This window comes from Scomber japonicus, chromosome 15 (assembly GCF_027409825.1).
Source record: "Scomber japonicus isolate fScoJap1 chromosome 15, fScoJap1.pri, whole genome shotgun sequence".
NCBI lineage: Eukaryota > Metazoa > Chordata > Actinopteri > Scombriformes > Scombridae > Scomber > Scomber japonicus.
The window spans coordinates 22,706,199-22,733,693 of record NC_070592.1 but is presented as its reverse complement, the minus strand read 5'-3'; the positions used below and the strand labels follow the sequence as shown (position 1 = coordinate 22,733,693).

General features: G+C 39.7%; 2 protein-coding genes across 2 annotated transcripts; both read left to right on the top strand.

The window, feature by feature from the left end:
* The first annotated feature begins 4,846 nt into the window (after positions 1-4,846).
* LOC128373941 (uncharacterized) lies at positions 4,847-6,650 on the top strand. The gene is made up of 4 exons (XM_053334144.1): positions 4,847-4,857; positions 4,937-5,051; positions 5,165-5,341; positions 6,012-6,650. The coding sequence occupies exons 1-4, from the start codon at positions 4,847-4,849 to the stop codon at positions 6,648-6,650; spliced, it is 942 nt and encodes a 313-aa protein (XP_053190119.1).
* A 14,782-nt stretch (positions 6,651-21,432) lies between these two features.
* rpl14 (ribosomal protein L14) lies at positions 21,433-25,706 on the top strand. Its single transcript, XM_053334202.1, has 6 exons — positions 21,433-21,488; positions 22,070-22,171; positions 22,274-22,368; positions 22,722-22,821; positions 24,767-24,820; positions 25,611-25,706. Exons 1-6 carry the CDS (start codon positions 21,486-21,488, stop codon positions 25,668-25,670), a joined length of 414 nt encoding a protein of 137 aa, XP_053190177.1. The 5' UTR covers positions 21,433-21,485; the 3' UTR covers positions 25,671-25,706.
* The last annotated feature ends 1,789 nt before the right edge of the window (positions 25,707-27,495 follow it).

Below are 27,495 nucleotides of genomic sequence, written 5' to 3'. Positions count from 1 at the left end.
CGGTCAGGGGAGGCAGGTGAGGCCGTGCCTCACCTGTTATCATGGAAAAAGACTTAAAAATGAAAAAAATAATAAATGGTTATATTTGTCCAGTGATTTGCACTATAACGTTATTTTCTATCTAACTTTACCAGTTTCGGATTATTTTTAATTCAAAATCGCTGAATTTTAACATGTACTGATCAAACACTGAAAAGAGACGCGCAGTGAGGCAGCAGCGAGACGAGCCTCACCATGGATTGCGCAATGACTCGTCTTACTGCACTGGCATGCTATGCAGCGAGACAGTACAGCTGTGCAGCTGTCTCTCTGTATGTCGCTATTAACATATTCAAACACTTTTACTATATGAACTAAATTTCCATAGTTTAGCTGATGATATAATGTACAGTGTGTTTCGTGTGCTGAGCAGCATAAAACGGCTGCAAAAAGTCACTAAGTGAGGCACGCAGTTCTCCGGCCTCATGGCAGGGGGCGCTCCTGATCCCAGTGATTCTTATTACGACTCATTAGCTGCAGAATAAGTGACAGTAAGCTACAACTACAGTGAGCAAGTCGGCAAGTCATCCGTTTTTTTTCACTCGGTTCGAATCCCGAACCGAGCGGTCTTATCCTGCCTGTTTCCTGTCTCTCTCCACTGTCCTGTACATTAAAGGCAAAAAAAGCCCAAAAAATATACTTAAAAAAAAAAAAAAAATCCCCACACCATACCAATTTCCCCCCTAAATGTACACTTATTTCATCAAACATTTCTATTCTCATCCTATCACCTGGGTTATAAAAATTTACAATTTTTATATTCCCGACTTTTGTCCAGATTTCAATTATCAAACACTCCAACCCTGTCCCTTTTCCCAAAACTCTATATTGTAACCCTTGCTTCACAAATGTTAAACATCCCCCCTCCACTCCCCTCTCCTCTATCTCTACGGATACTATCATAGCCCGTAATTACAAAATCCAATGTTATCTTGAGCCAGGTTTCTTGAATACATATTACTTCTGGTTTCTTTTCTAAGTCTTTAATGAATCCTTTGAATTCTTGGCCATTTGCTATGAGACTTCTTGCATTCCATTGTAGAACAATCAGATTGCTTTATCACTTGAAGCACCTGGTTTCCCATCTATTTCAAGTCTTTTGTTAATTTGCTCCCAAGACACACCTGTCATGCCCAAAAACTTCTCAGCTCCCCTCACAATTATTTTAATCTTCTCTGTTTTATGTTTAACTTGGTCAGTGCAATTAATTACATAAGCCACAAACAATATCAGTTAGTTTCCTCTGTTCTGCCTTCCTCTGCTCTGGGGACCATGTTCACCATGTCAGCCTTTCTCTTTTGTCCCTGCACCCTCTTCACTGCTTCTGCATAGCTTATGTTGTTCACTGCTTTCACTTGCTCAATTTCTACAGCTTCCTTCCTTACTTCACATCCACCAAACGTGACCCTGTGTTGCCCACCACAATTACAACATTTATTTTGTGCATCTTCTTTGCACTCCTCAACTTTATGTTCACCTCCACATTTGAGGCACCTCTGTTTCCCCCTACATACTGCTGCAATATGCCCATACCTTTGACATTTGTAACATCGAAGCGGTGGAGGTACATAAGCTCTAACAGGAAAGCTCATACACCCTATTTTCACTCTTCCTGGAAACACCGAGCCCTGAAACTCCAGAGGAACAGACATTCCACTCTCTCCCCATTTTTAGTTTTTTGCAGTCTCTTTGCTCTACTCACTTCACCCCCCACAATACTCCATGTAATCCTTTCCAAATATTCATCTACAGGAATCCCTGTTATTACTCCTCTTGCCATTTTATTTTCTCCCAGAACCCTTTTTTCACTTATCGTCTTCTTGCAAATACTTTCCATCATCAACGCTTTTTTCTTCTGAACCTCTGTTACACATACTATTAACAAGTTGCCATCCCTCAGAGAGTCTTAGCCGTCTTCACCTCTCCTAGCTTCTTTCTCAGTTCCCTAGACAATACCACCGGGCTCACACTAATATGCATATCCTCCTCTCTGAATCTGAGAATTATTTTCCACTCCTCCCTCAGAGTCTTTTTCCGATTAGTTCTCCTATCTTCCTCTGAACTGTTTCCATCCCAACTTCTCTTGCTGCTCTGACTCCTTCCCTCCTGCCTGTCTCCTCCTCTCCTTCCCCCACTAGCAACACGAGACCATTCCCCAAACTCCATGTCATCATCACCATCATCCCCCCCTATTCCCTGTGCCGCCATCCTGATCCAGTCACAAACCAGTTTATGCCAACCACCACTTCGCTATTTCAAAATCACCGCCGTTTGTTTGTCCGTCGCTGAGATCTGTTGCGTACGCCTGCACCTCCTCTTCCGTGTCACGATCGCCGCGTTCCGACACACACACTGTGATGGTGTTGGAGGACCATCAACCTCCAATGAAGAATATAGAGTTAAAACTAATCAGTCTGATGAGTGTAGAAGTGTGTGTGGTTATATTGTAGCAGCCTGGTGTCATCAGCTGATTTAATAAACAGTGAACGGCTGTGCATAATGGCACTGTGCTCTGTGCAGCATCTCAGAGGCTACAGACTTATAAACATGTCAGTCCTACAGTATAAACAGCTGTGGATAACAGACACTGTGAGAGTCACCTACATTCATAAACAGATTAATACAGATGTTTTAACCACAGATGTTCGGATGATTTTCTTGTTGATAAAATCAAGTGGAAGCGGAGCGACTTTTCTCCATCAGCAGGCGTGGTTCTGAGACCCTGTCTTCACAAAAACACCAACAACTCACTCTGTGCTGCATATTTCCACGTCTCCTTCCGTCAGGTCACCGCGCACACACCTGCACACCACACAGACATCGTGGCGCTTTGTTTTTATTTGTTTATCTATAATTACAGTTTTAGTTCTCTTTTAAATCGTTTTGTTCAGTCATGGAGTAACAGGTAATTTCAGCAGGGTTTTAATTATTGAAAGTATCTAAACTTATACTGTAGGACGTATATGATGATTAGTCTGAAGCCTCTGAGATGCTGCACAGAGCGCAGTGCCATTACGCACAACCATTCACTGTGTATTAAATCAACTGATGACACCATAACTACACACACCTCAACACTCTGGTCAGTTATAACATTCTTTTCAGCAACATTAACTCGTGTTTTATTCTTGAAACACATTGCTTGACAAATGCGCCATTATAATAGCAAAAAAATGGGGCCCAAAAACTCCCATGTAAAAATGCCCAACTCCCACACTTAGAAATTACATCTAAGCACAAAGCTCATTGCTGTTTGTTGACTTGAACTTTAAAACCTGAATAAACTGAAGATTAATAAACATGTTGTCTTGAGTGGTTTTGAATAAAGGGTCAGTGAATGGTTTTATGAAAATGATGTGAATTATATGCTGTAGTCTTCACATACACCATATGAATGAGGGACCACTTTTCTCTTACTTCCCACACATGGTTCATCTATTTGAGATTTTTTTTAAATATTAACCTGGTGATTTTTCCAGGTTTTATACCGCTTAAGTTGTTTACTAATCACACATTTAAACATGGATTTGCTTGTAGAGCAAAAAGACTGGGATAATATTACTATCTCATTAACCCATTGTGGTAAGGAAACCTTTATTTTGAATTAATATGAGTAGTTTTTCCATCCCTGCTTTTACAAAGAAATATATTTCCTATGTCACAACATAGACAGTGTACATATTTTAGGCATGCATTGTTTCCAAAAACAGGAATTAAGGAAATATGTAGTTTGAGAGAGCTGAAAAGTGTGACACCACCCCATACAGTTGGGCTAAATGGACCTTTGCCTATGCTGTGTAAAGCCAACACATACAATAAACTTTCCATGTTTAAAATGAATTACATTCCCAAATCACAGATGAGAAACAACCATGAACAAATAAAATGCCATTACATGTTTGTACAGATTCTTACATAACTGTGGTCAGGGAAGAAAACATGACATGATATGACTGTAACACTTCATAAAAGTAAATCAATCTGTTTGGGTGTCTGTTGTTTTGCATTGCCGATATCTCTTTGCTAAACCACAACAAGTTTCTTTTTCCTGGTATCTGCAGTCATCACTGTGTGACTGAAACTTTCCATTACGTCTGCAGCTATTTACTTCCTGCTTCAGCTGTAGCATCTCACACAATTATACAGACGTACTGTCACTCAAACAGGACAAACATCATCCTCCAACTAATAGTGAGTTGCTGTACTTTGCATTCATGTTGTATTTTCTTTTTTATGTCCTCTTGGTATAAACAGCTTTAATTTAGGAGAAACACACTCCAGCCAGGAGATTATCGCCTGACATTTGTATCTATGCTCTTCTTGTGTTGGCACTCCCTGTACATACCTATAAAACCTCCCTGCCCTGTTCAGTCGTCAGCAATCCAGTAGTTTCAGCAGGAAGAGAACTGATAAGCGATCACTCAGCATTCTGGGTGTGGATAATTACAATGAATGCTATATAGTAGCTACTCATATCTTATTACAGCTGTCCTCATATTGTGAGTTCAACAATTTGGTTTCATGTTACATCAGAAAACTGAGGCGTTTGTTGTCAAAAGAGGAAGAGCTGTAGTTGTAGAAAAGGAAGGCGGGACTTTATTTTTGTCATCCTTTTAGTTTCATTTACTTATAATCACTTACTGTACGATGGTGAGTAGCTGTTTTTAAGTGGTTTCCTTTGCCAATACTTTATATGATCATGTTTTGATTCTGTATTGCTAAATTAATTTCTGTTTTGAGTGGAAAGTTTGATTGATGTAACGTGTCATGTATCATTTTTCCGAATTTTCATTAGAGTGCCAAGAAGATGGAAGAGAGGTGAGTCTACTGATTTATTGAACCACGTATTGCTACATTCTGTTTCTTCAATCCCTAAAAACGGTCTTTTTTACCATAGTGAAGCCAAATTGAATGCAGCCTACTACTTCAGAAGGAATGCTTTCACGATTATTGAGGAAGTGGTTAAACTGAATACCATCTCTCCAGAACATACTACATTGTATGTGGATGAGGTATGTATGATCATGACTTTTTTGAAAGTATGCATGGCTCTTTCATTGTGTATTTTGCAAAGTTACAAACAACACAGAAATGGTATGTTTTTCAATGTCTTTTTACCATACAGGTTCTTCACAGTATCTTCTTTTTGGGAAAGATCAAGAATTGCCCCAGATATACCCCCCAAATGATTGTGAATGATGATGAAATTTATGATGCGCTGAAGAAGGACTACCCCCGGGCTTTTGACCTGTATTCTTCTCAACTGCCCAAGCGGAGTCCATTTTCATGTGTGCTAGACATGGTAAGATTATAGATTCTTAGAAGACAATACACATCTTCCTTGTAAAATTGTACAGAATTGTTATGTTATCAAAGCATTCTCAAATATCACAGTTTATGATGAATGTACGGTACTGTGCAAAAGTATTAGTCGCTAACAGTAAAGTGAGGATCCATTCAAAAATAATCCATTAACTTAATACAAAGTGCAGAAGAAACCTAAATGAAGTCAATATTTGGTGCAAGCTGCTTTGCGTTTAAAACAGCAGCAGTTCTCCTCAGTACACCTTCACACACAAAAAGGTGGTCCTTCATCTTGGTGAAGTTGCCTCAGTTCTTCTTCTGCAGATTTCGGCATCTCAGTTGCTTCTGTCTCATGTCATCCCAGACTGACTCCATGATGTTGAGGTCGGGGCTCGGTGGGGGCAAAACCATCTTCTACAGGACTTCTTTTTCTGCTTGTTGCTGAAGATTTTTGACTCTGGCATTGTCATGCTGCAGAATATAGGACCAATCCAATGTCTCCCTGATAGTACTGCATTAAGGATAACAAATCTAAACATCTAGAGTGCCTAAAACATTTGCACAGTACTTTGTATCATTCCATTTCATAAACACAAAGTGTATTTCATTACATGTTACCTAGTTTGTGGGCATGAAAACAGCAGTAATGACATTTTGATTGCTTGCAGATTGTCCACCTGGAAGGACAACAAAATGAAGACTTGATAATAAAGAGACTGCAACAGCTCATCTCTCGACTAAAGGAGGACAAGAGAAATGAACTGGTCCCCTCTACCATCTGTGTCTCTCAGAAGTCCAACATCCAAAATTCAGACAGATACTATGGAGTATCCATGTCCACTAAAGGGCCAAATCCTGGGCAAATTGTCGTTGCTGCCTCCTGTTGTAGCATCTGGGATGATTATGTAGCTGGTGCAGTGATGACCTACTATCCAGAGAAGAAAAAGAAGACATATTTTGATGGAACCATCAAACTTCCAGCGGATGTCAGGTGCCAGGCGTTCAGCCTCTTTAGAGAAGAGCCAATGCCTCCTTGCAGATCTTGTGCAAATATGTTTGGTTTGCAGACAACTGAGAAAACGGAGTGGGCCTATGGCAACTGTGCCGAAGTTGAGAGTGTGAGCAACTTGTTCAAAAAAGAGAACGATGTTAAAGAGAAAGCGCAACCAACATCTCCAACATGGACAGATGAGAACAGGACGAAGGCTAGAGCAAATGTTGAGAAAGAGCTGAAGCGTTTGCTAGGCATGGTGCAATTTAAGGAATGGGATGGTAATTACTACACCCCACAAACCAATTATTCTTGAAAAGAGGGAGTGAAAGTAATGTTCTTTTAACACAAAGGGGCCTAATATATATGTGTGTCGGAGCTATTTGTTAATTTTATGAAGTTTAGCTATTGTTTATAGTTTGTTTCAAATCTAATTTACTAATTAAGTAATTTTGTTTTGTTTACTTTATTTGGATTAAAATTGGATAATATTTTTGTTAATTATTTGTTTAGTATATTTATTTTGGGTTTAGTTTTACTAGTTGATTATCACTGAGAGCACTTAAAGTTTATTTAAGTAGGTAGGCACACTTGTACCAGCATGCACCTGGGTGGGCCTATGGTTTTTTACCAGCGCACTAGAGGCGGCAACAGCTTTGGATTTCTTTGTTCTTTTGTTTGTTTTTATTATTTTGAAATAAATCACCGCAAACGCAATATTTTTGAATGGACATTCATCTTTTCATCTCCCCTCTTTTGCCTGCGTTATCCCACACCCATGGTGCGTCAGTGGCCCTTTGATTATGTTTAGTTTAAAGTTGAATTTGTTTTTTTTGTTTATTTGAGGACAAATGGCCACTACAATGTGTTTGAATGTGATTCTTCATAAACAATAATGCTCCACAGTTAGACTATGGGCATGACACCCTATAATCAGAGATTCAATATATCATGCTTTCTCATTTCAAAGTGTTGCTCCTACAGCTGCTTGTTATGTGCAACATCTCCATCATGCACAGAGACAAACAGGCAGAAAGCTAAAGAAAGTGTTGTGAAACATCTTAGGGGTGTACTGTGTATGATGGAATTTAATGATAGGGATAAGAATTACTACACCCCATAACAGTATCAAGCTGTTACCCCCATTTGCTTTAGTCATTTGTTAATTTTAACAGTGGAAATGTATCATGAGTGGCAACATTCAAGAATGTTGAGGTAAAGGAGCATTTAGTTATTCTTTTGAAAACCATTTAATAATGTATCACTTGAACACATAATGTAAAATAAATTAATGCTGTATATGAATGATGTACAGAATTATAATTTTGGTTGTAAGTATTTTCAACTTCATTCTATCTAAATATTATTCAGGTCAATTTTATATTAAAACACAATAATATAAAACAATACATAATTATAAATAAAGCAGAATGATGATGTTCTGAAAATGTTTATTACACAAACTAAATGTATCTATAGTAGTACAAATGTATCTGTAATAGTACACAGGAGAATGGACTCCTCCTGCATAGTTGAGTGGAATAGTGATGATCTTAAAGGCATTCCGTCTGAAGTCTTGTTGCCTTGCCTTGCCTCTAAATCAGTACAGATCACATTTTTTAGAGGTGAGGTAGAGATGACTTACCTTGTCTGTTGTTCATCATTGTTCAACCATGAGAGGAAAAACGTGACAACAATTTAACATTTCGCCTTAAAACAATTAAAAATCAGGCTTGCAGAATCTAAAGACAGTTAAACAACAAAAGGATGCCACCGAAATGCTGTTACTCACCATTGCTGCTGCAGAGTGAGAATGGAACAGAAACCGAGTAAAACAGCGCCTCCTTAGTCAACCAACGCCTTCAATAGTTCATCAAGTGATTTACAGGAAATCCACATCGACCCTTTTGCAAAGGATGAATGAATGACTATAGAGTAAATAGTAAGAATCATGATGGGGCTACATGTCTATTTCCTGGACCAGACTATCAAGAATGCAGAAAGAGCAGGAGTTTGTGAGTTAAACTGAGGATTTACTCAAAAATGCATATTCAGCATAATTTTACACCAAGCACTATGAACTGTAACAGAGTAAGGCAGACAGGTGTTTGTCGGTTAAACTGTAAAGCCCATCACTGTGTGCACTGAAAAAAAATGTGTTTTTGGTGCAGTAAATTAGAGTAACTGTCATAATTTCTACCTTGTATTTTTAAGATTCAGTAAGAACTGGTGTTTCTTAAGTAAAATTAAACATTTTTGTAACATATGAGGTGGACGACGACATGTTTAGTCACTCTGGTGACATATTTATTCTGCGGTCTCAACATCAACACAGTAACAACAGCACACAGCTACAGTGCCACCTATGGACCAAACTGAGTATAGCACTTCTGGTACTTCAATACACTACATCTCCCTTTTTCAAGATTGTTTTTTTTTTCCAATGAGAATAATAACACAACAGTTATGAAAAAACAGGTAATGTTATCTTCAACCTTGTTCATCAAAAGCACTGTAAAACATAATATAGTCTTAATTAGACTCAATATCCAACCAAAATTACCATCCGATTACTGATCAGATTGCTTAATAAAACTTCTTATTTTCTTGCACATCAGCAAAACAAATTACTTGACATAACTTTATGTATTTCAAGTGTAACAAAACATATGTGCCTTAAAGTCATGACTGAAATGGAAAAGATTAAACTCGTTACACAACAGCTCAATGTGTATAACACTGTGTGAATATATTTCTTTTTTTCTTTCTTTTTTTTAATTCACACAAACCTTAAATCAAACATTGAATCAAACCCATATCAGTCCTTAAGTCAGCCTGTTCTGGTTAGACTAAATAACGCTGAGGCACTTTCACAGGCCTTCCACAGCGTGTTGTTTTTACAGGGCTGTTTGCAGTATTGTCAGTCACCACTTTTGGACTTGGTGGTGCAGTGGAACAGTCTGGAGTAGGACCAGGTGAATCAACACTTGGCAAAGTGTCGTGTGGGACATGACATGACTGCTCTGATGAAGTGTCAACAATCCCTGGGAATGAAGTCTCTTTTGTTTTGAGCAGGTGTCTGCGATTCCTCCTGTACACTTGTCCACTTGGAGTTTCCACTATGTAGGATCTTGGCAGATTGTGTTTCTTTACCACAGTGGCTGGTTCCCACTTGCTGCCTTGCCTAATCCTCACATTTTCTCCATCTCTGAGATCAGGCAGTGCCCTGGTTCCATGGTCAAAGTATTGTTTCTGTTTTTGCTGCCTCTTTACAAGGTCACTCCTGGCATTTTTGTAGACAGCTGGCTGCAATAATGTCTTTGTCACAGGCAACTTTGATTTGAGCCGTCTCCCCATGAGCATTTGAGCAGGTGAGACACCAACCCCGCTCAGTGGTGTATTCCGGTATTCCAGCAGGGCGAAGTAGGGGTCACCTGCACTGTCCTGTGCTTTTCTCAGCAGGTTCTTGACCGTCTGGACAGCCCTCTCGACTTGCCCATTTGACTGTGGAAAAGTCGGACTGGAGGTGGTGTGTCTGAAACCCCACTCGGCGCTGAAATCCTTCATCTCCTGGCTCACCAGCTGTCTGCCATTGTCTGAGAATAACTCATCCGGCACTCCATGCCTTGCAAACATCGACTTGAGTCCAATGATGATATATTTGCTTGAGGTTCCACTCAGTTTGACTAGCTCTGGAAACTTTGAAAAATAATCCACACACAGTAAAAACTCTGCATCATTGAAGTGAAACAAATCCACACCTATCTTTGCCCATGCTCTCTCAGGCACTGGATGTGACATGAGTGGTTCTTTTGGATTACTGTTCTTGTGTGTGTTACATACAGCACACTGAGCCACAACTTCCTCTATCTGTTTGGCCATGCCCGGCCAGTACAGTACATCACGGGCTCTTTCTTTACATTTCACCATGCCCATGTGTGACTCATGGATTTTACTGAGTGTAACCCTTCCTACCTCTCCTAACACTTTGTGATAGACTTAAGTATACTAAATATCAAATAAGGGTTGACTCTGTTCCAGATTCGATGAGGAGACTGCTAATATGTCCTGGCTAATGTTGAATTAGACTTATATCCACCCCAAATACAACACACAAAACAATTTAGTTTAGAGAAAATATATATATTGAACCCAGAAAAAAAATTCTTCAATATAGTCCATCCATCCATCTTCTACCGCTTATCCGGGGTCGGGTCGCGGGGGCAGCAGCCTAAGCAGGGAAGCCCAGACTTCCCTCTCCCCAGCCACTTCGTCCAGCTCTTCCCGGGGGACCCCAAGGCGTTCCCAGGCCAGCCGAGAGACATAGTCTCTCCAGCGTGTCCTGGGTCTTCCCCGAGGTCTCCTACCGGTGGGACGTGCCCTGAACACCTCACCAGGGAGGCGTCCGGGAGGCATCCTAATTAGATGCCCAAACCACCTCATCTGGCTCCTCTCGACGTGGAGGAGCAGCGGGTCTACTCCGAGCTCCCTCCGGATAACTGAGCTTCTCACCCTATCTCTAAGGGAGAGCCCAGCCACCCTACGGAGGAAGCTCATTTCGGCCGCTTGTACCCGCGATCTTGTTCTTTCGGTCACTACCCAAAGCTCATGACCATAGGTGAGGGTAGGAACAAAGATCGACTGGTAAATCGAGAGCTTCGCCTTTCGGCTCAGCTCTCTCTTCACCACAACGGATCTGTGCAGAGTCCGCATTACTGCAGACGCCGCACCGATCCGCCTGTCGATCTCCCGTTCCATCCTTCCCTCACTCGTGAACAAGACCCCGAGGTACTTGAACTCCTCCACTTGAGGCAGAATCTCATCCCCGACCCGAAGAGTGCACTCCACCCTTTTCCGGTTGAGGACCATGGCCTCGGATTTGGAGGTGCTGATTCTCATCCCGGCCGCTTCACACTCGGCTGCGAACCGATCCAGTGAGAGTTGGAGGTCACGATCTGATGAAGCCAACAGGACCACATCATCTGCAAAAAGCAGTGACCCAATCCTGAGGTCACCAAACCGGACCCCCTCTACACCCTGGCTGCGCCTAGAAATCCTGTCCATAAAAATTATGAACAGGATCGGTGACAAAGGGCAGCCCTGGCGGAGTCCAACTCTCACCGGAAACAAGTCCGACTTATTGCCGGAAATGCGGACCAAGCTCTGACACCGGTCATACAGGGAACGGACGGCCCTTATCAGGGAGTCCGATACCCCGTATTCCCGGAGAACCCCCCACAGAATCCCCCGAGGGACACGGTCGAATGCCTTCTCCAAGTCCACAAAACACATGTGGACTGGTTGGGCAAACTCCCATGCACCCTCAAGGATCCTGCAGAGGGTGTAGAGCTGGTCCACTGTTCCACGGCCCGGACGAAAACCACACTGCTCCTCCTGGATCCGAGATTCGACTATCCGACGGACCCTCCTCTCCAGCACCCCCGAATAGACCTTACCAGGGAGGCTGAGGAGTGTGATTCCCCTGTAATTGGAACACACCCTCCGGTCCCCCTTCATAAATAAACAAAAAAATGAGTACTGGATCAAAAATATATCAGTACCTATACCCAGTTGGATTCACAGTACACAGTACTATTAAACTCTTTTCTTCATCACAATTTGCTAATTGGATTTTTTTCTTTCAACCAAAATAAACATTCAAGTAAATGAAATATAACCTCTCTGAGATCTCAGGTATGTATATAAAAAAATAGAAATTGTCCCAAAAGTTCAACTGAGTTAGAAAAAAAAAAAACAAAACCCCAAAAATAACAAAAATATGAGTGCACGATAGTCCTACCACCCTCTTTCACAGTGAATGTCCAAGGTGAGTATTGCAGGGGGGCTGGGGGAATTATGTGTGAGGTGTGAGTGTGGATGATCCTTGAAGGTGAGGGATAACCAGGATGGAGATGCAGGTGGATGACAGCAGAAAGTGACAGGGGGAACCCGAGGACTCAACGAGGGACGCCTATACAGCCATGGAAAATAATTAATTATCTAATACTTAAAAGTCCTTTTCAATATACATTTAAATAAAATTACTGCTTTACAGTGTTAATGTTACTTTTTTCCACAACCTCCTAATAGAAATCACATCTCACAATAAACAAAATATGAATTGACATATTTCAAAATACACATACTGTAACCTATTCACATTAGTTTTACTGTTCATCACACTCAAATAGCTTATCTGCATGAAATCTCTGCTGAAATATTCAGTTAACCTGCACTTTGCAGTTGTAAAGCATTCACATACAATAAATCAATCAATAATCAATACAAGATTCATAAACCATGTAGCACATATCAATTACACATTAATCAATTACTCCAACATCTTTTACATAAATCCCGACTGGTTTTAGTGAGAATTCAAGGCTAATCAGTTAAGTTTTTTTTCCCTTTTTAGCATCGTGTAACATTTTGCTACAGAGTTAGCATGCTAATGTGGATTACTGATCGTTACTCACCGGGAAATCAATTATCTACAACTCTAATATTTCAACGTTGTGTCTTTTGAAGCCACAGGTCATCAGTATCATCTACTTCTGCTTTCTCTTCCTTATTTTCTTCTTATTTATCAAATTATTTCTACGTTTTTCTTAGATATACACACACACTACAAGTAGCAACCGAGGGGGTAAAAAACAAAGAGTGTACAGGTTGAGATGGTTACTCGCATCAGTTTTTTGTCATACTGAAAACAGCACGTAACTACTGCCACCTGAATTAAAGGGACAGCAACAATCTTGGGGTGAAACTAACCAGGGTTACATGAGCATTTCACTCCTCAGTGTGTGTGGAACTACTAACCTTGAGTTCTTGAATATGAGTCCATCCACATAAGCCAGTTCTTCTCTAAATGTCCAGTACTGTCTGATGTTGTCTGGAAGATGTCTCTGTTTTTCTGGCCAACCACTCTGAATTGCTTTGGCGACGAGTCCTAACACAGCATCTTCTTCTGTGGCTTTTCTGAACTCCTGCAATTTCTCTTCTGATACTGGGAGTTGGTGGTTGACAAAGTTTACTTCCAGTTCTTCATCAAGGAGCTTCTCATTGTGTTCATTCAGAAACACTCTGCTTAGAGCATCAGCGATATGCATCTCCTTGCCTGGCTTGTATTTGACATCAAGACTGTACTTTTGTAGCCTCATGAGCATTCTTTGCAGTCTGGCTGGGGCGCTGAGAAGTGATTTTTTGAATATCACTTCCAGTGGCTTATGATCACTTTCAACATGGACCCGTCTTCCATAAATATATTGATGGAACTTCTCGCAGCCGAACACTATTGCAAGCAATTCTTTCTCAATTTGGGCATAACGTTTTTGACAGTCAGTTAATGCCCTGGAGCCATATGCTACTGGCTGTCCTTCTTGAAGTAGCACCGCTCCAAGACCCTCAGAGCTTGCATCCACAGATAGTGTAACTGGCTTGTTGACATCATAGTACTTGAGTACTGGTGCTTGGCTGACAAGAGCTTTAAGTTTATCAAAACTCTGTTGTTGCTCTGTTCCCCAATGCCACTCCACATTTCCATCCAATTTCCTCAGAGGGGCGCTTATGTCCGAGAGGTTAGGGATGAATTTTGAGGCATGTCCTGAATGGCTCTGATCTTTTCAGGATCAGGCTTGAGTCCCTGCTCACTGAGCACATGTCCAATGTAAGAGATTTCAGTCATTCTTATCTTATCTTATGTTAAGTTTCAGATTGATGCTGCGGAGGCGTTCCAGCAGCTGCCTCAAACGACGATCATGCTGCTCAATGCTCTCTCCCCAAACAAGGATGTCATCTATGACATTGACTACACCCTCTAGCCCTTCTAGGTGTCTGGCTATGCACCTCTGAAACACTTCAGGTGCTGAGGATATACCAAATGGAAGTCTTTTAAATCGATATGGTGTGTTGAATTTACACAGGTGAGAGCTTTCTTCGTCTAGCTGGATTTGCCAAAACCCATGGTTTGCATCTAAAACTGAAAAGAATTTGGCATTTGGCATTTGAGCTACCACTTCTTCAATTGTGCGCAGTGGGTGATGTTCTCTCTTAATGGCAGTATTCAGATCTTGTGGGTCAATGCAGATCCGAACTTTGTTAGGTTTTGTTACAGTTACCATACTATTCACCCAATCAGTAAGTTCTGTTTGTTTGGTTATCACACCTAAGCTTTCCATTCTTTTCAGTTCAGTTTCAATTTTTTCTTTCATGGCGACAGGCACTTTCCTGGGTGCATGCACGACTGGAGTGACTTCTGGATCTGTCTTAATGTGGTATACTCCTGGTATACAGCCTAATCCAGTGAATAGGTCCTCGTATTCACCAAGAATGTCACTCTCCGTTTTAAGCACATGTAGTCTCTTGACAAGACCCATTTCCTCACATGACTCTCCTCCCAGAATTGCAGGCGCCTTGTTCTTTATGACTTCAAACTCCACATCATACTTTTTATCTTTGTACTGACATGTCAACATGACTTTTCCTTTAGCTTGAATGCGCTGGCCTGCATAAGCAACAAGCTTGGAATGAGATTTGCTCACCTTTTTGTCCACTCTCAACTTTCTGAGGTCACTCATGGAGATGACGTTACAATCAGCTCCCGTATCCAGTCTGACCTTCAAAACTTTTTTGTTGACAATCAGATTTTCATGACACTTTTCTTTCTTTGCATCCACAGTATTAACCTGTGAGACTGGGTGGTCATGTCTTCCTGCTTGGATTGAGCCAATAAAGAATTCTTGGTCATCTGCCTCTGCTTTGTTTATTTGTTGCACTTTATGGTTGTCTGTGTGTCCTCGTGAGTTGCACATTTTTGCATAATGATTTTTCCTGTGGCAGGCTTTGCACACTTGTCCGTAAGCAGGGCATTTCCTCGGCTCGTGCCTGTATCCACATCTGTTGCAGTTTCTTTGATTTGTTGTCTTTGACGTGGCACCATTATCTTTCTTTTTGTCATGTTGTTTTTGCTTGCTTATTACCGTTCTGTTTTAAATTTGTGATAATATATAAGTCTGCACGTAGTTTGACGCAAGATATGTCACTGTTCATAAATTAATTTAAAGTTAGCATAGCGCACAACGCTGAAGTTAGCTTCCTATTCGACAGCCTCCGATTCGGCACTTAAGGGGAAAGTTAAGGGGGAATTCATTTAAAATGAATGAATGAATAAAATTAATGAATCATAAAAACACAGTCCTTGATTTGTGAAACCCTTAATCTATTTGTGAAAATGCTATAAAGGCACATTTTTTACTCAGGATTCATGTTTTTGTAGAATCAATTGTTCATTACAAGTTCTATAAATCTGTCATGTGTTAATTGTTTTATTTAGCTAGACAAAACAAAATGTTCATTTACGTTTGTTCATGATACATATTATAAATATTTTTCTATCTATCAACAGGAAGCAAATCAGAACATTCTCATCATTCAGGCAAGTAGAAAATAATGTATGCATGTTATTTTCCCTTATTCATCCATTATAACATAATATTAAAATTGTGACTGAATATTTTAGACCATTGTTTTAATACCACAAATTGTGTCTCTTCATTTTCAGGGTACAGGGACTTTGTGGACAGTTGGAGTTGAGGTCTAGGGAGAGGAGGTCGAGGAGAAATTCATCAGGGAGAAAGAGTAGGCCTCTTGTGATATGAGATGGTCATCAAAACGTTTAGAGCTCATAAAACATTATAGGTTGAAGCATCCACACACTGGTCAAGGCCGGTCACTACCCTGCTTGTACTTAGATTGTCCTTGTTTATTTAAAAGTTGGGGGGCACTTCATGCACATTTGTCTAGAAATCATACACAGACTCAACAGTCAGGGCAGATAGTTTCATTTTCGTGTCTTGTATGTAATTCATGTAGTTTTAACACAGAGAAGCAATATTTTGAACACCTCAGGACTCATCTGAAAAAGCATTAAACTGTTAATTGTGTTTTTAAAGATAGTGACTACACTACGAATATATATTCAACTTTTGCTTCACATAAAAGTAGGAAGAACAATCCTCACTGCATTGAAGATTGCTGAAGTTGTGGTGGATGGTGCTGGTCTACCATTATAGTGCATTATATTGATAGTGTTCCTAATATTTTGCACCAGTAGTGTATATTGAATGCAGTGTATACTGTGTAATACTGTCTGTCTGTTCTTTTTATGTCAGTCATGCCAATGTTACATTTATGGCTGCCCCATTAAAAGATTGGGCAATTCAATCCACAATAGTAGTGGATTTACTTTGACTGTTCTTGTCTGTTAAACAGTTTAAAATGAAAAATAAACAGTTTAATTGCATTGTAATATAGTTGTGTGATATGTGATAAATATATATTAAATGCATAGAGTATTACATTTATTTGGTAACATTTATCAAAAGAAAGCTGGCAATGATTACCTCATTTTAGTGAGTAATGTAACGTAACCAAGTAAATTAAAATGTCATGCACAAGAAAATCATTAAAATCTACTAAATTACTTCATAACAGCAAATACTACAGATACATAACATTTACTTAAAATTTAGAGTAAAATGATGTTGAAAAACAAGTAGACTTTACTTAATTTGTTTAAATAAATATAACGTGGATGTAATTAAGTAAATGCTACTTAATATCTTCACAACTGTTATGTTTTATGGTAGGTAAAATTTACTTGACACTGGCAAGTGAGTGTTACTTGATATTGCAGCTTTGAATTTTATTTAAATCATTTGCGTGCAAATCCGTACGATATATTTTTTAAGTAAATCTTATGAGTTGTTTTTTTCAGTGCATGGTGACTGACTCAGAGTTTCAGTCACCTCTCTTTCTGGAACGGATAACACAGAGTTTCCTCATCTCAGGGTTAACATACTCTGAGTTGTCCATATAACCCGCTTTTGGAACCCCCCCCCCCCCGATGTGTGCATCAGCCAAGTATCAGCAGCGCAGTGTGTGTGTGTGTGTGTATGAGAGAGAGCCGGTATCAGTGAAAACATGGAGGAGTTTCATTGATTTGGGTTTTCTCCTTCTTTTTACAGTCTATGGTTTTCTCCATACTGTAAAAATCTATGCACAAAACAGACTCCCCCAAACCAAGGGGGGAGTTGTGGGTTCTCCGAGTGAGGATCACTTCCGCGTTCAAAAAGCTGCAGTTCCCCCCGCGGCCTCTGGGGGCTGGTGCCAGCAGTGAGCAATTTCCCATTGAGCCCCATGTTAAAATAGCCGACTTTACAGCTTAAAAAAACATATTTAAAGCCTGGTGCCAAATACTTTTTTGGTCTTTACCGATAGTTTCCACCTCAGTGAACACTCTGGGGGGGGTGAATTTTTTTGTATTTTTTTTGTTTAAGTGTTATTTAGGCTTAAAATTCTGGCATAAATTAGGGCGTGGTTACGTTGAGTGACAGGTTCACAGGCAGTTGCCAGCAGTTAGCTCTATGCTAAAGCATCGGCTGGACTAGGCTAGGCTAGGCTAGGCTACACCCAGAGGTCCGCGGCTACATCCAGCAGACAGGCGCTGCGGTGTCCGTGTTTGTGAGCCTATTTTCGGGTAGTTTTTAGCTGGCAATATGGCGTGTTGTGCTGTTGATTGTACTAACCTACCGACAAAGGATTCTGTGTTGCAGTTTTTTCGGTGAGTAAACCGTAGTACTATTTTACCCATAGACTATATAACATATATTTTACCTGGATTTTGGCACTGTATAATGACTTTATTGCCGACTCATGGTCTCTGCTGATACAGACAGATGACCAGAGCAGCTAATGTTAGCTGCTGTTGTGGTGTGTTTTGTGTTCTCAGAGTCCGTTTAATGCGGGATATATACAGTGTCAAGAGTAACTTAAATGAATAAATTAATAGGCTTATGCCACACTGCAAAAAGCAAGCTTCTAATTCAGAGAATATGTGATCTGTGTTGTATTGGTGATACTGATTTCAGAAATGTTCAAAAACAAGATCAGAGCACCCATAAATAAATACAATATATATTTCTTATTATATTCATTGTTGGTATTATTATTAAAGGTGAACTGTGTAACTTTGTTCTTTAGGAACTTTTTATCAAGCAAAGCCCTTTTTATTACTCCATATCCTCAAATAGCTGTTAGTATCAAAAAGGTTTGTGACCTCTGATCTATAAGTTGCTGAGCATCTATATGTGTCATTTTAAAGTTTCCCTCTAGGTGATCCGGACAGGCTGGACAAGTGGGTCGTCAGCATGAGACAGAACTGGACCCTGCTCTCCAGCCCCAATCCTCCCCTGTGCTGTCAATAAAATCTGTATTGAGCGTGAACTCAGCGTCTGCCTGCCACCTGTTGTCACAGATACTCAGAAATGTTCTTTTTTGACTTTCTTAAAACTAGATGTATAATATGCATCTTAAACCTTATTAAAATCAGTTAATCATGTGGAGAGATTTCTCATGCAGGTAGATAATTATCTACATATTAGAGTTCTACCGTTAGTAAAGGTAAGACATAGACATATGATTTAGCACATTTGAAAAAATATGTACCTTTTTAAAGACTTTCTAAGGTTCCATGGGAACCCTGGAAAGGTCAGAAAACAGAAACACTTGTGAGAATGTTTACAATTTTTAGTAAAACTTGACTAAAAACTTGAGCTTTAATGCTTAATATTTGTGTTTTAAGTTGATATTACTTTTAACTGACTACGACATTTTTAACATTTTCAATAAGTGTAGAAGACAAAAGGAGTGCAATTATGAAAATAATTTATTTGAACATGAGGTACTCTTTAAATGAACAGACAATGAACAAACAAAACAATCAGTATATATAACAAATAATAAATAAACTTTTAAAATAAAATAAAAAACAGGGGCAGTGTTTGGCTCGGTTGGTGGAGCGCCCTATGTGAGGCTGTAGTCCTTGCTGCGGGTGGCCCGGGCGTGGAAGCTGGCCGGGGCCTGGTCTGGGCAACCAGCAGAGGCTGGACGGGGCCTGGGTGCCTGGACGGGGCCTGGTCTGGGGCCTGGGCAGCTTTCTTTTCCATTTTCTAAATATAAAGAAAGACAAACATCTTGTAACCAGTGGTGTACAAAGTATTGAAATGCCTTCAGTAAAAGTAGCTTACTAATACCACACTGTGAAAATACTCCACTACAAAGACCTGCATTCAAAACCTCACTTTTGTGAAAGTGTTAACATTAAGTTTTATCTGCAAAATGCAATTAAGTATAAAAGTTAAAAACAAGTAAAAACGGTCCCTCTCTACTGTCATAGAATGTTTGTGGATTGATATCACTGATGAATCAATGCATATGATGCATTTTATTGCTGAGGCTGTTTAAGTTTAGCACAATTTAACAATTAAATATACTATTGAGTCGATTTATCTATATCTATCCCTGTCATGTGAGAACCCTGTATCTCACTTCTTTTAAAAAAATATTTAAGTGTATAAAATGCTTAACAAACTGTCTTTACATTATTTTACATAGTAATTTCACAGAGTAGTAACGTTAACCCTCAGATCCTGTTGCCACATTTTATGGACCATCAGATTTTTCATTTGTCTGTGATCATGCTATAATGTTCATGGGTTGCAAATAGGTGCCTTTTGCAAGGTACATCATGCTCCTAAAAGATCTCCTGTCTGCACCTTATAATTCTGTTTATCGCGGCTCCCGGGGTAGCTAAAGCTACTCGCGCTGCCCCCAGGGGACTCAACGACCCGGAGCCGCAACTGGGACGCGCTAGGGGGGGTCGAGATGAGGGATTTCATCGGGCTGATGATACTGGAAGTGATTTTGTCTCTTTCACCAGATTTAAAATTGTATCAAAATTTGCCGTAAAAAAAAAACTGTAAAACGATAAGCCAGAAGCTCCAGCTCTGGAGAAACAGATAGCGGACACTCCCAGAGCGCTCCCCGAGAATGGTGCGTCGCCACCCGGGGAAAATACGTGAGGGAGACGGCTGCGAGATTTGGCGCTAAAATATCAGATTATACCACTTTCCCTTGGTCGATTGAGGTCCAGTAAAAAGTATGATTGTCTTTTAACTCTTCTCTAGCCATATGTGTATTATGGTGTCATGTTTTTTACACAGAAAGGCACTTGATCATGCCTTTTAGCCGACATGTCACAAAAACTGTACGGTACATGGCCATATAAAATTTAAAAAAATGCTCCAGCGAACTATAAGCAAACAAATCAATGTTGGCCCTGTTCAAAGGCAGACATATGACTGTTCTCATAATAGTTGGAGGAAACAAAATTATTTTTTATTTTATTGCAGTTTTTCAACATTTTTTATGACGGATATTAGCGGTCCCTCACTAAAACAGGCCATGAAAAGATTGAATTATGATAAAATATTGATAAAAGTACACATCATTAGAAGACACCTAACCCTAAGCAACAAAAATATGTATATTGTAATACCTATTTTAACTTTATTATGGTGGTGTCATTTCTAACAGGATCTGAGGGTTAAGATGAGTTTTGGTCCCCAGCGGACTTATTTAACTTTATTTCTTATGTAGTATAACTTCAATAAAACATTAATTATTTCAAGAGCTGCAGCGTTATATATTTTTTATAAGGAACTTAACGTTACCTGCGGTCGAGTCGGTCGCTGTCAGGTCGCTGTGCTGGAGGCTGGACTGGCGTGTAGCTGCTTGTTAGCCTAGCCTAGCTGATTAGCCTTAGGCTAGCTCCGTTCGGTGCGGTTAATTCGAGTTCAGTGGGCGGGATCTCGGCCGGCTGACCCCGGCTGACCCGTAGAGTCATCGCCTCTCCTCCAAATATGGAAAGTACACGCCCACTAAAATCCAAGATGGCGCAGTCCACATGCCCATAGTAGAGTCACAAAACACACTCCCCCAAACCAATGGGTGACGTCACGGTTGCTACGTCCATTCTTTTTACAGTCTATGCCCCAAACCAATGGGTGACGTCAACGGTGCTACGTCCATTCTTTTTACAGTCTATGATTAGACACGTATTATACATTAGACAAAATTTAATTTATATACATATTCCAAATATTAGATAATCCAACGCTTCGTGGGTTTATTACGACATTTGTGTATGAAAATATATCCGCGTAAACAGCAGAACTTACTGCGCATGTGTGGCGGAAACCGTTTGTGCGCTCGCCGGAAGCTGTAACGTCCTTTCTGCACCCGGACTGCCATCATGGTGAGTTCGCCATGAGTGTTTTAGCGTTTCAAAACCGAATTTCTCTTAAAATATATCATTGTCCAGCAACAAAAAATACCCATGTGTGTTTCTAACACACCAGTACACATACTTACAAAGTGTTGGAAACGGGTGAGTCGGTTTATCTTAGGTTTTAACGACATGTGTAAAATGTCGGATATCGGCCGCTGTACAACGTGGTCCGACAGGCAGGCAGGGCCGAAAACCGCTCGGTGAAGCTAATAGCTACCCTGTTGTATTACAAGAACATAGTTATATCTAGCGCTTACGAAATTGTTTCATTTAGATACGTATTACACCTATTCTCTAGCATGGTCCCATCTTGAGAAATGTACTGTGAGCTTAACGAGTTGTTAGCTGTAACAGGCTAGTTTGATGCAGGTCAGGGTATGCAACTCACTTTACTTACGACTTCAGAACTGACCTCGATAAGTTAAAAGAAAACCCTGCAGTTATGTTTATCTAACAGAGTGCTTTACTTAAGTGTTTTGTATATTATTTTCCTTGTCGGGTCCTCTTCAAATTTCGCTCCTTACCGAGTTTATCTTTATTTGTCTCAGGTGTTCAAGCGCTTCGTTGAGATTGGCCGTGTTGCCTACGTCTCTTTCGGACCCCATGCTGGCAAACTGGTGGCCATCGTAGATGTCATCGATCAAAATAGGGTGAGTGCTCATGAAGGGAAGCAAATTGATCAGTGCGAAAATTTGACTTTTGTCTCATTCGGTGTGTTAAATGCTGTTGTGCTTTGTGTATGTGCTTTCCAGGCTCTTGTCGATGGTCCCTGCACTGGCGTGAAGAGGCAATCCATGCCCTTCAAGTGCATGCAGCTCACAGACTATGTCATCAAAGTACCTCACAGGTAAGTGGGTCAATTCCTGGATGCTGAAAATCCTGTATTGGGACATGTAGAGATGTGGCCACTTGTGTGATTTGTATGTTTGTACATCTAAGCCACATTAATTTGAAATAAATACAGATAGGCTTATGTATGAATAGACTAGCCTTCAAATGTGTTGGTCCCATGTGACCTCCTGCCAATACATCTTGAGTGAGCTGCAAGTGTGTCCTCAATAAAAGTAGGAACAATATAATTTTAAAGCCACTTTGGGTGTAGCCTTGTCTTCTAGAAATATTTTAATGTAATTTTATGTGATCAGTTTATGTCTGATGGACTCTAAATTGACAGTATTTGACATGTGTGATGTTTCACAGCGCCCGCCACAAGTTCGTGAAGAGAGCCTGGGAAAAGGCTCAAGTCAACGAGAAGTGGGATCAGAGCAGCTGGGCCAAGAAAATTGAGGCAAAAGAGAAGGTAAAGGCTATAGTTTCTTTTTCTCAGTTCCTGTTCTGTGTCAAAACTATCAATGTTTAATATCATCATCAGTACTCCAGTAGTCCTATGTGAACATTTTGATTTTAGGAAGTGGCTGATTCAGGTATACAAAAATGAACAGATGTAGTGCTCACATAATTCTAAGAGTTGCTTTTCTCATGGTTCTGCTGTTGGATTTCTTGGTTTCCACAGTAGACAATACTGCAACGTTTTAAGGACACAATACAGCTCTAACATTGATGATGGCTGGATTTCATTTTTAGAATTAAGTTTGGCCAAATGGTGGTGTTGTCTTCAGAGTTGCACTTTTCAAGGAAACATGCTTTACATTTGATGGTTCCACCATTTGAAGATTTGCTGTTTTTCCTTTATTTATGATAAGTGAATATCTGAGAAATGTACTGTTAGTCTGACAAAACAAGTTAAGTAAAGGCATCACTGTGATCTGAGACACTGTGAATGCCCCTTTTCACTATTTTTAACATTTCATAGACTAATCAACTAATTGAGAAAATAGTTGAAAGATGAACCAAATCAAAAAGTTGCACACAAACTTGAACACTGTCTAACTTGCAATTTAACTAGCATTTTAACTTGTAACTTAGACAGTGCAAGTTTGTTTGCAATGTTTTTGATCCATTCAACCCTCTTGTACGTACATGTCTCATGAAACGTGCAAACTCCTTCTGTTCTGAGATTATTAGTTGCAGCCATAATTACCAGTTTTAAAACTTCAGCTGAACTATTTTGTAAACAGCAGGTTAACATGTGCCACTTCATATTGTTCTTATTTCACTGTAGTAGGAATACATACAGCATTAAGTGACTTGTCTGAGCAGCTGGTGGGGTATTTAGAGTAATGAGATGTTCTGTTGGGATGCCAGCAGGACTTCTCACAAACCAGACCAGTACAGTGGTGGTTTTGTACCTGATGGTGCAGCTTACCTGACATTTCATCCAACACTCCAAACTGCACATGCTGCTTGTGCCATAAGACAAAATGTCACATGTACCATCAGAGGGTGCTGATGATTTAATTTAAAGTGATTTTAATCAAGTACTGATATAAAATGTGCATCCAGCTGGTGACTGTCACCTTGGTGTGTGATGACAGCATTAATTGCATGAGTCTTATGCCTCACACATTCCCCGTCGATGGTGCCTGAGCTGTTTGACTCTGACTGTTCCAGAGGGAAGAATAACACGTTTTGTATTTCCTTCCCTTTTTCTGCTTCATTTACTGTGAAGCAGATGAGTTTTTCTCCCCAAGATTGAATTTTGGCATTTCCACTTTAACATAATTGTTGGTAGTGAAGAGACAGACAGGAGAATGGGGTAGAGAGGGAGGTATGGCACACAGTAGTCTGCAGATACATTCATGGTCTATTACCACGTCACTCTGTGAAGATGTTTGTGTGAGGCTGAAAGTAATCAATTTAAGTACTAAATAGCCATTAAAACTCATGAAACAGAACCCTGCTGTTGAAAATATTGTTTTACCCTGAAAGCTGGGTCTGTATATCCTATACTACAAATTATTTTGATGCTGGCAGATTATTTTAGTGGAGGTGGCGCTCACCTTCATCAGCTAAGGGAAGTTTTCCGGAATCTCACATACACCATAACAGCTTTCCTACCTCCTTTTTATCTTTAAGTGTAAAATCATTAAACTAAACCTTCAAACAACGGCTCCTCAATGAGAAGCATCCTCACAGCACTGATTCCTCCACCTAAGAGGCTACATACTAATGCGACACACTGGCATGGCCAGATGGAGCACAGCCACCCTGACAGCATGCCTCCACCCTTCTTAAACACAATCCACGCCAGCTCAGGGTTGGAAGCAGTAAAATAATTTCTCTTGGTTCAAACCAGTAAACGGCTCAGGCTGTATCACTGACTTATCATCTCTTTTTCTTTGCAGAGGGCCAAAATGTCTGACTTTGATCGCTACAAGGTGATGAAGGCCAAGAGGATGGTAAGTAAACCAGAAAGACAGAACAGCTGTTTTTATTTAAGCTGTTGTCAGTATGCATGATTAATTGGCCAATGAAGCAAATGTTACACCTGAAGAATCCTCTTAACCAAAGATACAAATGAACAAACTGGAAAGAATAAAATGTAAATAGTTTTCAAAGCCTGAGTGTGATGATACAGTATTTCATGATTTAATACCAGGGCAGTTATAAGACTAAAATGACTCATGCCTTCCTCAGTATCTCGAGTGCTACCCATTTCTTTCTATTGCTGTTAAATCTTTAACATGTTAATGTTATGTACATTTTAAGTGTTAGCAAGATGTCCTTTATTAACATTCTAGATAAATCTTATTTTCTGAGCAGAATCTCCTCCAGGGGCTCATAATTAGACATGTGCCTTTTAACACTCTGCTGTGTGATCTGATGCAATGCCTTCCATTTTCATAAAACCACCCTTAATGTTAAGCATGAATTTTGGATTCAAATAGTTCATATCCACCTTCCTGATACTGATGAGCATGGTTGGATTATTATTTGTTATTCTTGTATTGGATACAGCTGTGTACCATGTGATCACTGCCACAGCCAGTGGAAATGACATGACTGATGCAGTGTTGTTAATAACTCATTGGCAGACAAAATCAAATGTGCTCATTAAAAGCTTTGGCATGATTTTCTGCAGTGACATGTCCGTGTAAATTGTCCTTCCTGCTAGGTGTAGACAATATGTGTGTTCCTACAGCAGTAATGGATTATTTTTTAATATGGACTTTCTCTTTGTGTCTGCAGAGGAACAAGATCATCAAGCATGAGGTGAAGAAGCTCCAGAAAGAGGCAGCAAAGAAGTGAACAGTTTTCACACAATAAATGTCCTGTTCAGTTGTTCATCTGTGTCCTGTCTTCTGTTTTTGCTGAGTTAGCAGAGCTTGTTGTTGCTAATTTGAGATGTTTTTTTCTCTTCTGGTGGGTCATTAAATTGTAATCAACATAATAGAAGAAATTCTCAAGTGTCTGTAATGAAAAAAAATAAGATCTGAATTTAATTAAGATCAATTTGGTTAAATATGTTGCAACACATTTATTTTTTTTGTCAATGTCCTCAGTACATAATTACTACTACTGTTGGAGAATGTACTGTGAACTGAACTTATGATGCACAAAATGCTTTTGTATGACAGCTGTTATTTTGTGGCACATGTCTTTGTCAGCCTTGTATAAGCAAAACTGACATGAAATACTGAGCCGTATGCAGTGTGTTAAATGCAGTTAGTCATCCTTCTATTGAGCAGTGTGCTTCATACAAATAAATTATTCAGTTCAAAAAGCCAAAAGATGTGTTCTAAAATTGTTCAGTAAGTTAGAAACAGGAAGAGAAATGAAAAAACTGGAGAAAAGACAAAATAGAGCTTAGATGGTCTCACCTTAACTCACTATGTTTTCACTCAGGTATGTTACTGTGAAACTTAAAGGAGTAAAATGAATTTCCAGATGCAATGTTAATAAGCGAGAGCCAACTTAAATTCAACTTTTAAAGGACATGCAGCGTAGTTTAGCAGGTATAATTTAATGGCACAGACAGCAGTTTAATGTGTGGCATTTTTTCCTAAGCTGGGAAAAGTCTCAGTTGCAGAAAACTCAGACTGAGCTCAGTAAAAAATGTGTTTTCTCCCAGCAGCAGCACATCCAATATTTCTCAACTAGAATCTCAGTCAATTGTGTAAGAAAAACACAAATGAAACTTATTCAGTTGTTTGAACCACAGTGAGAGTTCCTACAGAAAGACTTATTTAGCTGTTTATTAACTTTCATACAGATATGTCCTGTTTACTGTATGGTCTTCTTACTCTTACTGTTTCACTCAGTTTGATCAGGACTTTGGTTTTTACTACAGTCCCCTTAGTTGTGTAAGAATATGTTTCTTATGTGGTTTGCACTCAGTGTCTTTTCCTCAAACAGCCACTAGATGGCAGACTCAGCTAATAGTGAAGCTTGATCCCTTTGTTTCTGTTTCTACATAATTAAAAGTTAAAGTAGCTAGTGGTGGAAAGTAACTGAGAAAATATAGTCAAGAGCTGTACATGAATACAATTTTGAGGTGCTTGTAGTTTACTTGAATATTTACATTTGATGTTACTTTATACTTCCACTCCACATTTGAGAGGGAATATTGTACTTTTTACTCCATTACATTTATTTGACAGCTTTAGTTACTTTTCAGATGAAAATTTGACACAATGGATGATATAACAACCTTTTTAAATACAACACATTGCTAAAGATGAATCCAGTGGTTTCCAATCTTTTGGTCCTTTGACGTCTTACAAAAACCAGTGTCCAATATTTCAACCCAATCCAATGTTTCATCAAAAATCAAAGATTAGAGAAAAAGTCCAAAAACTGAAAACAGATTTGTGTATTGGAACTTTATTTTTTCTTCTTTCCTCTCCCATCAATCATCACACGACCCCTCAGGTTTACCTGGTGATCCTTTGGAGGGGCCTGCCCCTTAGGTTGGAAACCACTGGACTAAACTAGCTAACTAACTGATGCTTCACTATTAATAATCTAATGATGTCATATATAATAATATATCAGTCAGAAGGACCAAACCACTACTTTTATTGTAATACTGCATACTACATCACTCATAATACTGCAGTATGTTTACTGTAAT